Here is a 13,270-nt window from a genome sequence, read left to right on the forward strand (position 1 = left end):
TGTACCGTCTCCGTCATGAATGATAATGTCTATCGACTCAACGGTCAACTTATTCATTTAGTCCATCAGCGAATCCCACAGAATGTCTACTGAGGGTATTAGATTATGGACACGTCCATATGACCACCCATGATCAACAAATTTCCAAACAACCAAACAGTATGCAGATCATTCAGGCGATCCAATAAACACAATTATCTATATTCATACATACATACTACAGACATACGCTGAAATATTTTTTCTCATTTTGCGACACATCCACCAATGTATAAAGGGATAAGTTATCTATGCAGTGTCGGACACGCGAAGAAAAGTAGGTCGAAAGTAAACTCACTGAGAACTCCTGTAAACGGCCAATCAAATATAACCGACTTATCACACTATCTCGACCTTCGGAGTGTGCTCACCAATAACAAACAATCAACAACACAAAACCACTCAGGCACATCCATATACACTTCACAAAGCACAACATCAAATATTTTGATACCATATTCACATAACAAATTCAACAAACTACTACATCAAATTTATTAACAAATTAATGGACACCACCGACATACATTTGACAGTGGAATACTCAATGTTGCACTACTCAGTTTAGCCAAAGATAAATTACTATCTCGACCTCCGGAGTGTGCTCACTTACACTCGGCAAACAATCACACACATCCAGAACTCTTCAATCCCATCAGAAAATAAATAAATAATCAAATATATATATATATATATATACATATAGATATATATATATATGTATATATATATCTTAAACCACAATTCCAACTAACAACTCATCATCAACACCAAACATCCTCCAGTCAAAGAAATATAACCGTGTACCGTCTCCGTCATGAATGATAATGTCTATCGACTCAACGGTCAACTTATTCATTTAGTCCATCAGCGAATCCCACAGAATGTCTACTGAGGGTATTAGATTATGGACACGTCCATATGACCACCCATGATCAACAAATTTCCAAACAACCAAACAGTATGCAGATCATTCAGGCGATCCAATAAACACAATTATCTATATTCATACATACATACTACAGACATACGCTGAAATATTTTTTCTCATTTTGCGACACATCCACCAATGTATAAAGGGATAAGTTATCTATGCAGTGTCGGACACGCGAAGAAAAGTAGGTCGAAAGTAAACTCACTGAGAACTCCTGTAAACGGCCAATCAAATATAACCGACTTATCACACTATCTCGACCTTCGGAGTGTGCTCACCAATAACAAACAATCAACAACACAAAACCACTCAGGCACATCCATATACACTTCACAAAGCACAACATCAAATATTTTGATACCATATTCACATAACAAATTCAACAAACTACTGCATCAAATTTATTAACAAATTAATGGACACCACCGACATACATTTGACAGTGGAATACTCAATGTTGCACTACTCAGTTTAGCCAAAGATAAATTACTATCTCGACCTCCGGAGTGTGCTCACTTACACTCGGCAAACAATCACACACATCCAGAACTCTTCAATCCCATCAGAAAATAAATAAATAATCAAATATATATATATATATACATATAGATATATATATATATCATAACACACAATTCCAATTAACAACTCATCATCAACACCAAACATCCTCCAGTCAAAGAAATATAACCGTGTACCGTCTCCGTCATGAATGATAATGTCTATCGACTCAACGGTCAACTTATTCATTTAGTCCATCAGCGAATCCCACAGAATGTCTACTGAGGGTATTAGATTATGGACACGTCCATATGACCACCCATGATCAACAAATTTCCAAACAACCAAACAGTATGCAGATCATTCAGGCGATCCAATAAACACAATTATCTATATTCATACATACATACTACAGACATACGCTGAAATATTTTTTCTCATTTTGCGACACATCCACCAATGTATAAAGGGATAAGTTATCTATGCAGTGTCGGACACGCGAAGAAAAGTAGGTCGAAAGTAAACTCACTGAGAACTCCTGTAAACGGCCAATCAAATACAGCCGACTTATCACACAACTAAAGTCGTAACATTACTATCCTGATATAAAGTTCTAGTTCGATACAACACACAATCATAATCTCTACTCGATTAGCAAATATCTGGTTTAAACTAAATCACCAATGCCATTAATCGCTCACGTCCTGTGTGAAAAGAAAGAAGTAACGCTAACTATCAATATACTCCACATGCGAATACTATCGTCTGACGCGAAAACTATATATGTCTCTGTGGACATCTGCAGTAAGTTTTAAGGTAGTATTGAAAATTTGGCTTAAGTATGTTGCGATACATTTTATACAGATTTTTTTCATTTTCTTTGGAAATGAAGTTCAATTTTTATCGTTAGGAATTAGACACAGGATGAATTATTCGAGAGAATTTCTGTGTATCCTTGTAGTTTAGTCATTTTTACTAGTTACCTCTGTAGGAAGCATGGTCAATTTTTGCAGTTTTCAGTTGATTCTTTCGTGATATCATGAATATATGGACGTCTGATAGCAATAAATCCTCAATAGGTCGGTATTTAGGAATTGTTATCAAAAGTAGCCAAACGAAAACGACTTTTGTTCGTTAATTTTTATGGTAATAATAAAAATTATTTAGATATTCTACAATATTGAATCGATGACATGAATACCGTATCAAATATTTTCAACACAAATTTATCAGAAGACGAGTTTAGTTGTAGTATTGTATTTATTTAGGAATTTACATGTTTACTCGGAAATCGAGCTTTAGATCTCTGGTGTTTCTTGTTATTTCTTTTGACTTTCTGACTAATTTTATTATGTTCGACCTTAGTAGGATAAAGAGGTTTATCAGTCCCGTCGTTTTTTTCTGTAGTAAACGTTTCAGAAATGCCAAGAAGTCTCATTCTTTTCGGATTCGCCATTCTAACTCGCATGGATTTGCCATCTAATGATTTGATCGCTCGTTTTGCTTGTGATAAAGTGGCGAATTTAACACATGCCACACTTGAAACAAAAGAACAGAAAGGAGATTTTATTTCACAGACTAATGAACCTTTTTTTAATAAACTGTCGGATATTCTGAAGCTCATAAGATTGCAAATGAAGACGAAATGAAATGAGACAACAGATCCTATAACTTCAACTAAACTAACAACTCTGAAGAGGTGTTATTACTTTAATTAAAAGCAAACTTTATGGATTGCGAAATAGTTTGAAGATGGACGCAGACATATAGGGTTGTTCAGGTAAAAACATTAATATATCGATGAGATATTTGGAATCAGTTTTCGAAAAACAGCATGTAATAAAACAATAGTGGATCATGCCTATGTTTTCAAAATTTTTGATATTTGTCGTTGAAGGAGATAATAGAAAAATGCTAATAATTCTAAGTTTGGATGCAAACCGAGAACTGAATGTATTCATTCTATTTATTTAAGCATAAACATTGGTATGAGGGGGCACCATATATATATATATATATATATATATATATATATATATATATATACTCTTCAGGCACCCAAACCAAAACAGTGAGAAACTAATGTACCATACTGTGAATGGGATCACAAGCATTGCAGTTGACGAATTAACTCTTAATGTACTTAATGTCCCTAGTTGGTCCCGCAACTGAAAAATGTTGTTTTGAGTACGTAACTTGTTTATGGAATTACCACGTCACAAAATCTAATCGACTGAGATCATTGTGAACACCGTCCAACAGGTTACATTTGATTTCGCTAAATAAAAAAGCTAGTTGCCTATTTAATTGATTTGTAAAGCTACAACTAGATATACCCAAACTAGAGAACATTGGAAAAATTTAATGGTTATATTATCATGTAATGAAAAAGAAATAAACCCAGAGGATTGGAAATAAGCTTACCTATTTTGAGAAGCTGACTGTGAGGGTATGCAGAAATCAATTGCTTTTGGAAATAAATTAAAAATAGTTTTTTCACATAAAGGCAGAGTGGATCTATCTATTACTATACTTGACGGCATGTCCTTATCTACGTTAGAACTTCCAGACTGTCCAGTTTTAGGTAGTGAATGGGATTTATCTTTCTTCCTAACAGAAATTGAAAAAACCTGGATTTTCCGACCACCGATTGACACATCTTTTGCTTGCTTTTGGTCCAACAGACAATCCTCCTCTAAATCATACGTAATTTGAGCTTCACCACGAAAGTGATTAATACGAACAGTTGATGCTTGAGGAAATACAGCCAGAAGATCATCTTTATTTACCTTTTTGCTTAAGCCGCGAACTAAAAGACAATTCTTGCTTTCAGTGATTTTGAAAAATTAGGAGTAAACAAGCTTACCTTTTTTCTTGTTGTTTTGTGTGGAAAAGAACGGATATTTTTCTACCTCTCAATAAGCAACCATGTCTACATTTTATGGCATTCACAGCATCTTCTTCTGATGCAAAATTCAAGTAAGCGACGCCAGGTTTACGTCTAGCATTTAAGTGACTAGTTTTATCAAGTGATATATTAGTGGAAGAAGGGAATTTTCTTGCTATTTCACCTTTTTTAACATTGTAATTTACTCCATAAAGGACAAGCATTTTGCAATCATAGTCATCTGAATACCCAATTGATTATGTAAATTCAGATATCGATCTTACCAATACATTCCGAGATGAACTTCCCTACACTGGCGAATAAAGTTTTGTTCCCAAAAAGCTTTTTGTGAAGTCTTTCTTTATGCGTCAAAGCTTGTTCCTCTGATTCGAACTCCAGGAAGGCGAACCCATGGCATCGGTAAAGACGATTAATCCATGGTAAACGATAGGCTTTTGCTTCCGGAGCCAGTTTTTCTAATTCACTTATGGTTGTCTTGGCAGGGAGTCCGTGGATTTTTAATGTGCATTTATTACGATATTCTAAAATGTTTTGTATTTCTTTATGAATGACAGGATTTATCAAGTCATTTGTTGCAGGCTTGAGCTCTTCAATAGCACATATTGTAGCTGGAGTTTCAACAGATTTTTCATGGTTCGAAACCGAGTTCTCAGATTTTAAGCGTTTGTTCTTTTTCTCTGAAGGACTGTATTCAGATTTCCGCTTTCCATATTTGATCTTTTCACATGAAGGCGCACCCTAAAATTCATATAATTAATGACTACGTCTTTTAAAGACATCTTGACAGTACTATGCTTGATTTAACATGACTATTGATTCATAGTTTTGGATCTGTAATAATTAGACGTGTGACTAAGTACATCACTGATGTATATTTTCGGGCCAACACAGCTTTCTTAAGACCTACTGTTGTTTTGAAAGCTCTATGCTTTACTCAATTAGTTGTAGTTCCCACATAAATGTGGTCAACTATGACAAAATTTGAAAGTATTTAGGTTCCATGGGAAAAACTTGGAGGCAACTCAGTAGTTAGATAGAATCCCAGTTTTCAAAATGACATTCAGATGTCGAGACCGAAGTGAACGTAATGGGGTTTAAAGCTAAAACGATCAAAAAGCGTTACTGGAACGTAAGCGCTAGACAACATTACGGGCAAAGATACCCTTTTAGTGTGTGTAAAGTAGCGATGACTCTTGACAACTAATAATGGAGTTGCTAAAATATGGTTGAGAATCAAACAAATAAGAGGAACTCGGATACTTTGATTTACCGGCTACTTTATAGACCCGATAACTGGAAGCATGTCGTTTAAACAGTTATTCGCCAGCTCCGAAATGGTTGGCGTTAGAGCATGAGATAATTAGCACGCTCATTGACTGCAGCACGAAGTAAAGGTCGGGTTTAATCGAGTGTTTTGTGAGCTATTTCAGAAGGCTAAACACTGCAGCGTGGTATTCACGGCCTGTTATTTTAAAGAACAGATCCACTCAGTGAGATTGAAACGTTTTAAGCAACATTCTTTAGGGTTAAATTTTTCCCACTATCACTGGTACTACTAGCATTTGGATCCTTTCTACACCGCTTGTAGATTTCATCCACCCATACCGATGCACCTTAGAAAATTGAGTTGCTGCAATGAATAAGGCTCGATGGTTACTGTGATTAGTTGACAGGACAAATATCTCACCTTACTACCATTCAATCACTCACTGTCCACCTTGAATCACATCGTGAGATAGAATACTAACTTATCAAGCGAATATAACCATTTGGATCAATCATTTAGCAAGCTGCTTTTTAAATGTGTATTGTTTTTAAGGTCAGATGTACACATAAAAGACATACCAAACGTACGATTATTTGTTCAAGTTCCCACGCTGTTACATTCATTCCAAACAGCCCGGGTCGTTTTAATGTAAATTTAATTTAATTTTAAATTAACTTCAATTTTAATTTTAGTTTCTAGGTAAGATAATTATTTTAACGTCCTGTTGTTAGTAGGTACATTGCTTACTGGGTGATTCTGAAGGGGAGACTGTGGGTATGTTAGGTGATCGGTATTGATTCTCATGTTTTTAAAACAATACATATATTTGACCTAGCTACGAAGGTATCAACAAAAGGTCCTGTTACTACCTGTTGTCAAAGAGGATTTCAGTAACTCATGGCTCAATATCAAGCTGAAGAACTCCGGGAGTAAACGAGCACTCCATTTTTGAATTTCTTTGGAATTTCTTCAAAGAACGCTCCGAAGTTGAGAAGTAGAATTATATGATGCTTAAATAGTCTTTCAGTTTGAGCTAAGCTACTATGAGATCATTAAGTAGTCTATGGTAATATGTCGTCGAAAAATGTTTGGTGGTCTCAGTTTATCGTTATTGGGATGACCAGAGAGATCATACAACTAAAGGTGCACGAGTATTCGGAGTTCGACAATGCCTTTACACGTGTAACGGTAAATAAATCCCCGAAATAAATAGCTCTGTATGCCTTCAACATTGGATGCTGACCACATTATTTTTAATAGACTCGCCTAGCTAAAGATGCTCAGTCATGCATCCGCACCGGATCAAGAATGGAAACGCCGTGCTCAACATCCCCTGTGATCGCTAGCCAGGTTAGATCAGTCGATTCATGATAAGTGATAGCCTGTCAAATATAACTTCGAACTTCCTCGCTTCTGTCTTTTGATTTCACTTGGTGGGTACAGGTCATAACACGTGTTACTGGTTAAAGCGTTGTCAAACTCCGAATGCCTTTGGCATCTTTCATTGGTGAGCCTAATGTGGTCTGGTAAACCAACTTACAAACTATGAGTCTGTTCCATTTTGGAATTTCGTAAATAACTGCTTATTTTAATTTTTATATATTGTGATGTTTTTTGAGCTTTTGATATCTTTTTTTCCTCGTTCCTTTTCGTACTTGATATTTAACCGTGACGGAAGACACCCAGGGTACGTAAGTTAACGACTATGTCCCCACCTTCATTTTAACTAATGTCCTTCTGGCCAGAGAACGTCGGGTGATGATGGAGGTTTTAGAGATATCGTTCGCAGCCATAGGGATCCAGTTTTATGCTTTTACTAGATCGATTATCGTGAAAAGCTATAGTTTTTAAGATAGCTGCCAAATCGTGGATGCCAGTCAACGTGCAGAGATCGAGAGTGGTTTTGGTATTCCGTCGCTGACAATCACTGATCAAACTCATCGTTGCTGTCGTTTTCGGGGGCCATGTGTAGGGAAGATGCCCATGTGCTGTTCGATGTCCGCACTCATTCTTAGACAACCTTGGCGTTTTAGGAGCTAGCCGGTTCGCTTTTGAGAATACAATGTGGTGTGCAACATTGCTGCTTACGCACGTCAGCTTTGGTTTTGCTTGTCATATTTCTCTGCGCATTTTGAATATCCACTGGTGGTGTGGATCAATTATGTGCTTAACAATGAGTGGAGATGATCTACAACCGGAAAACGAAGTTACTTAAACAGATAAACTATCATTTTCGTCTACTAACCTACTTTTGCGCGTGTCAATGAGTAGATTATGGTGTTGCAGCATGTCTACACCTATTATTGGCATTAAACTATCTACAACAACGAAAATCCAGTGAATGGGTTTGTGTAAACCGACGTTAAGGTAAACATACCGGCCACCATGTGTAACAATCGGTACGTGTAGACGGTGGTTAGAACTTGCATGAAAGGAGCTTACTTCTGCTCCAGTATCGACGTGATAGAGAACTTTGGTTGTCACACCAATGATATACAACAGACGTCTATGTCCTCCGTTTACAGTCGCCGTTAACGCGCACCGGCGGGTAAGTTGCCCTTAGAGTTTTTCCTGCGGGATGGTTTAAAGCTTGGTAAACTGTACAATTTTCTGCGATTTACGGAAGACTTGTCAATCATTCGGTAGTATTTAAAGTGAGCAGACTGTAAGCGATTTTTAGTTGTACGAAAATATTTTTTTACGAAATGTGGTTATTGTTTCTTTTGATTGCAATCAGCACTGAAAGGCTTTATCTCCTCTCCCGTTTTCTGAATGTTCCATCAGTAATAGGATTGACTGAAGCTTTCAAATTAATGAGGGTTTTAAAGTTGTGAGCTACTCACGGTAAATGGATTCTGTAGCTAACAAGTTATCAAGCATTTGGAAGTAAATAAATCCCTGGAATAAATTGTCCTGTATGTCTTCGACATTGATGCTGGCCTCATTAATTTAACTGGACACACCCTGGTTGGAAGTTCTTAGTCACGAATCCTAACCAGGTCACGATTGGGTACGCCGTGATGCACATCCCCTGCAACTACTAGCCAGCTTAGACCAAACGCTTCTCGAAATATCTATAGCTTTCCAAATATATCTTCAAACCCCTTCATTTCTAACTTCTGATTTGACTGGATCGGTATACTATGGTTATAAAGGTGCTACGTGTTAGAGCGTCGTCATACTACGAATAACTGTGACATGTCTAACCACTTCATTTAATGTGCCTTCATTAGTCTGTAGTGGATGTCGAGTCGAAGACGGACTATGAAAACCATTACAATTCGTTTACGCGCCCAGAAACGACTTGGTTCCTTTGATAGCTCGTAAATTAGAAGGCTTTATTAATCCAGATCAAGTATATTTATTGGCGATCTCGTGGTATCGAAATAATACCGAGACGTGCCAAAGAGTACAGGTAAAATGAGCAGTGCGTGAGCAAGTTCGAACCAAACAAGGCGGAGAGCGAAACAAGAAGTGAAACTGATACAGTTAAACAAATACAGTAAAACAATCTCTGGTACGATTGGTTACAATAATAATAATTATTTCTGTTATTCCAATGGTGTTCTTATCGAGACTGGCTGGTCACTACAGGAGCCCCCCGCTAGAAAGGGTTTACTCTTTCGATACGTAGCGGTTTCGTTCGTGGGACTGATCGCGAAACGTGCCATTGTAGGACGAAGGCGTTGGCAGAACAGGGAGTGATCGTTGATCCTCGAGTTGCCACCAAAAGTCTTTGACGTAGAACGGTACCAGAAGGAACGTACTGTATTGATTGCTTGGGTTAGCACGCTACACCAGAGTGGTTTGTATCCAGAATCTGAAGGTTGCGTTCGTAGAGGTCCGGACCAGAAACGCTGCAGACGTAGGACGAAACCAGATTGAGCCAAGGAACCAGATGCGACCAGGATAACCATGTTCGGGACCAAATGTATATCATACGTATTTGGAGTCAGAGAGATCGACTGAGTGCGTTGACTAGAGCGTGGGTGATCAGGCCAGCTTTCGCCAAAATTTACTGAAGTCGACGATACCGTAACAGCGATGGTCGGAGGCGTAGGCTCGGGGTAAACAAAAAAAATGAGGGAAAAAGAGAAAAGTATAGCATTCGTGTAGTATAGGGGTAAGGTCCTATATTGTATCCGCAGTTGGTTATGAGGTTAGTCGAGAAAGCGTACGGGTAAGCGTACTCGGCGACCGGAACGTGAGACGGTAGTCTCGTTCGAACCTCGTGAGCCTGTAATCTCATCCGCAGTCAAGGGCGGTGTGGTCTGCAGGTCTGGACGTGAGACGGAAGTCTCGTCCGTAGACGGGGCAGTTGACACGTGCTGTTGACTGGGACGTGAGAATGAGGTCTCAGGTGCATCTAGCGTGGGATCCGAAGTAGATGTAGAAATCCCGCTAGAAGCTCTGATGGGTCTAACATTGGGTCTCGGCTTATCAGGTATAGCACTGTCATCGACGTGTGCTGGCTTGAGACGATCAATGCTGACTGTTTCGATGCGGCCACGTCGATCAACCTTGAAGGTCTTTTCGCGACGGGAAATCACGTGAAAAGGTCCTTCGTAAGGCTGTTTGCTCAGATTGACCGTAAATTGTCGTGTACCATAGTTAGGAATGACTGAGTCATCCGCAGCGCGTAGTCGAAGCATCGTAGCTTGAGACTTACTGTTACTGATAGGTACGACAGAAACTTGGGTACCTGTATCCACTAGGTACCTAGCGTTAGTGCGATAATCGTGCACGTAAAATAGACGGTCAAACTGAGGTGAAGGGCCGGTGAGTACGGCCGTATTTACTCACCGGCTCGGGAAGTTCCCGCCTTGTATGAGCAGGGAGCTCGACAATGACGGGCACCGGCCCCGAAGGCACGGTGGAACCAGCACCAACTCGGATTCACTTCCGAAGCCGCCTTCTGGCGTGGCTTGGAAGATGCCCGCTTGGGGCGAGTCGTTACGGCTTTTCGAGATTGTGACCTGGGTCGGGGGACGTAGGGGGCTGGCACATTTGAGCGGTCTCGGAAACTGAGACGAGTATGGATACATCTGTCCCTATCCCCATGAGCCGAAGGTCGTCTAGCATCGAAATCCATGTTTGTACGAGAAGTAGAGGCAACAATATAGTTGTCTTTGGCGCTAGCACGTGCTAGAATTTTGTCTGCTATGAGGGCCACCTTGTTCAGTGGGGTGTCCTCGAGCAGGGCCGTAAGAGTTGGTTGGATACTAGCTGGTAATGCCTCGAACCATAACTCTTTGACTATTTCGGAGTCGGCTGTCGAGTTTCCTGCAAGGGATTGCAGGCGCGTGAGGTGGTGGCTCGGCTTAGCATCACCCATAGGGTGACGTGCTAATAGAGTCCTCAATCGTTCCTCTCTTGATGGGAGGAAATGTCGAAGGATGGCATCCTTAAGACGGTCGTAAACTTTCGGAACGTTCGGATTGAGGACAACCTCACGAACAGCAGTTAAGTGATCCCCAGGCAATGATTCCAAAGCATAGGCGTACTTTTGCCTTTGGTTGGTTATGCGGCGGATCTCAAATTGAGATTCCAGTGCCGCGAACCAGACTTCTGGATCATGAGGGATGAAAGGAACCGGTCGAAAATTAATAGCCTGTACCTCGGAGTCTATAATATTTATACTATTCTTATCTTTATCCACCATAGTAAGTTGCCAAGATATCATATATTGAAAATATCAATACGAATATATGCAACAGAAGTGGATAGATACACAGACTCACCGAATTGATCTGGGTTGGAAAAATGGCCAAGTTTGTACTGTGCTCGATGAATTGCGTTACCAGTTTTGGTTCACCAGATATTGTGCGTGTTCCAAATACGGCTCACCAATTTGTAGTGGATGTCGAGTCGAAGACGGACTATGATCACCACTACAATTCGTTTACGCGCCCAGAAACGACTTGGTTCCTTTGATAGCTCGTAAATCAGAAGGCTTTATTAATCCAGATCAAGTATATTTATTGGCGATCTCGTGGTATCGAAATAATACCGAGACGTGCCAAAGAGTACAGGTAAAATGAGCAGTGCGTGAGCAAGTTCGAACCAAACAAGGCGGAGAGCGAAACAAGAAGTGAAACTGATACAGTTAAACAAATACAGTAAAACAATCTCTGGTACGATTGGTTACAATAATAATTATTATTTCTGTTATTCCAATCGTGTTCTTATCGAGACTGGCCGGTCACTACAAGTCTATAAGGTAAGTGTTTCCTGTGGTATTCTTTTATTTTGTAGTTCCAGGGTAGATGGTTTGTCAGTGATGAGAAATTCACAATTTATAATCAAGGATTTATTATTTCTAATAATCAAATCACAACAACGGTGAATAGGAAGTTTATGACCATTTATACTCGGTATGTAATTTTTGGTAGGTTCAGTTACACATTGAGACTTCAGGACTCAAGTTTTCAAGTGAAATAGTAAATTTGATGCTATTATATATTTATATATATATATAACTCCAGTTAGATCGGATAAATAACCGTAATCTAGTGATCGCACTGGAAGTACAAATCCTGGCTATCCTTGTATATAATCATCGACTTGTACCATGTCATTGAATACCGGAATTAAGTAAGTTGAAGTTACCACCAGTAATGTAGTTTGACAACTATAAACCAGTAACACCTTCTATAATCAAGTCGTGACCACCCAGTTAAAATCAGAAGTCAGAAGCGAAGAGGTCGGAAGATATATTTGATGCGTTATCAATATATCGAGAATCGATTGATCTAATCTGACCAATGATCTAAGGAGTCGTTTCCCACGCCTTGCTGTAACGTGATCTGGAACGGATGCAACACCGAGCGCCTTCAGCTAAACAAATCCACTTAAACTATTGTGGTCAGCATCCTAAGTCGAACACTTACAAAGCTATCGATTTTCGGGAATTATCAACAGTTACAAACTGAAATAATAGAATGAATTTTTGAATACTTATATTCCGTGCCACCGTTGATCAGAATGGACAATAGAAGAAACAGGGAGAACGAAGCGAAGAGAAGAGAGCTTAGTGAAATGACGTGCAATCGAGAAGGCATGTGAGCCAACTCCTTTTAATCAAGCGTTAGCCGATATTTATAGCCGGACAAAAATAAGTTGTAGACATGTGATGAATTGGATAAAGAGTACACACATAAGATCATATGAAAACAGTCAAGATTGATAAGCGAATGAATAAATTGGACTATCCGAGAGGTAAAACAAGCTATGTCAACCTGCATAACACTACACTACAAGTGTTAACAATTAAGTGGTGAAAATGTGCAGTGGCCACATATAATCGTTCTTGAATATAAAGTAAATAACTAGAAGTTGTAAATAAGGATAGTAAATTATTATTAGAATCTGTCAAGATAATACGATTCGAATAAAAGAACTTAATATTACTTTCCGAGATTTCAACAGTGGTTTTAAAAACTGACTTGATATGTTTCATTTCGCCTCACTCGACTTATATAGAATGATGAAACGCACCTGAATTACGTGGATCAACTTTGCCACATAACAAACATTAGCCAAACTTGTGCCCAATTTTGTCTATTGCTTTGCGATCCTTCGGTGAATCTGTTGCCACATTTTTATGAGGATAGGGTTTATC

General features: G+C 39.0%; 1 protein-coding gene across 1 annotated transcript; it reads right to left on the reverse strand.

The window, feature by feature from the left end:
• Window positions 1-2,715: 2,715 nt before the first annotated feature.
• Window positions 2,716-6,291, reverse strand: Smp_157250 (hypothetical protein). The gene is made up of 5 exons (XM_018791083.1): window positions 6,237-6,291; window positions 4,646-5,120; window positions 4,341-4,602; window positions 3,899-4,300; window positions 2,716-3,012 (listed from the first exon to the last, which is right to left on the reverse strand). The coding sequence occupies exons 1-5, from the start codon at window positions 6,270-6,272 to the stop codon at window positions 2,739-2,741; spliced, it is 1,449 nt and encodes a 482-aa protein (XP_018645701.1). The 5' UTR covers window positions 6,273-6,291; the 3' UTR covers window positions 2,716-2,738.
• Between the last annotated feature and the right edge of the window lie 6,979 nt (window positions 6,292-13,270).

Source organism: Schistosoma mansoni (assembly GCF_000237925.1).
Source record: "Schistosoma mansoni, WGS project CABG00000000 data, chromosome 5 unplaced supercontig 0195, strain Puerto Rico, whole genome shotgun sequence".
NCBI lineage: Eukaryota > Metazoa > Platyhelminthes > Trematoda > Strigeidida > Schistosomatidae > Schistosoma > Schistosoma mansoni.

What these genes read in the sequence shown, in the direction of transcription:
- Smp_157250 (XM_018791083.1), bottom strand. Translation starts at nt 6,272, where the DNA reads ATGAATGTAACAGCGTGGGAACTTGAACAAATAATC. An exon ending in GTTCATCTCGGAATGTATTG is followed by an intron (nt 4,603 to 4,645) that starts GTAAGATCGATA and finishes TTGGGTATTCAG; the next exon opens with ATGACTATGATTGCAAAATG. An exon ending in ACAAAACAACAAGAAAAAAG is followed by an intron (nt 4,301 to 4,340) that starts GTAAGCTTGTTT and finishes AATCACTGAAAG; the next exon opens with CAAGAATTGTCTTTTAGTTC.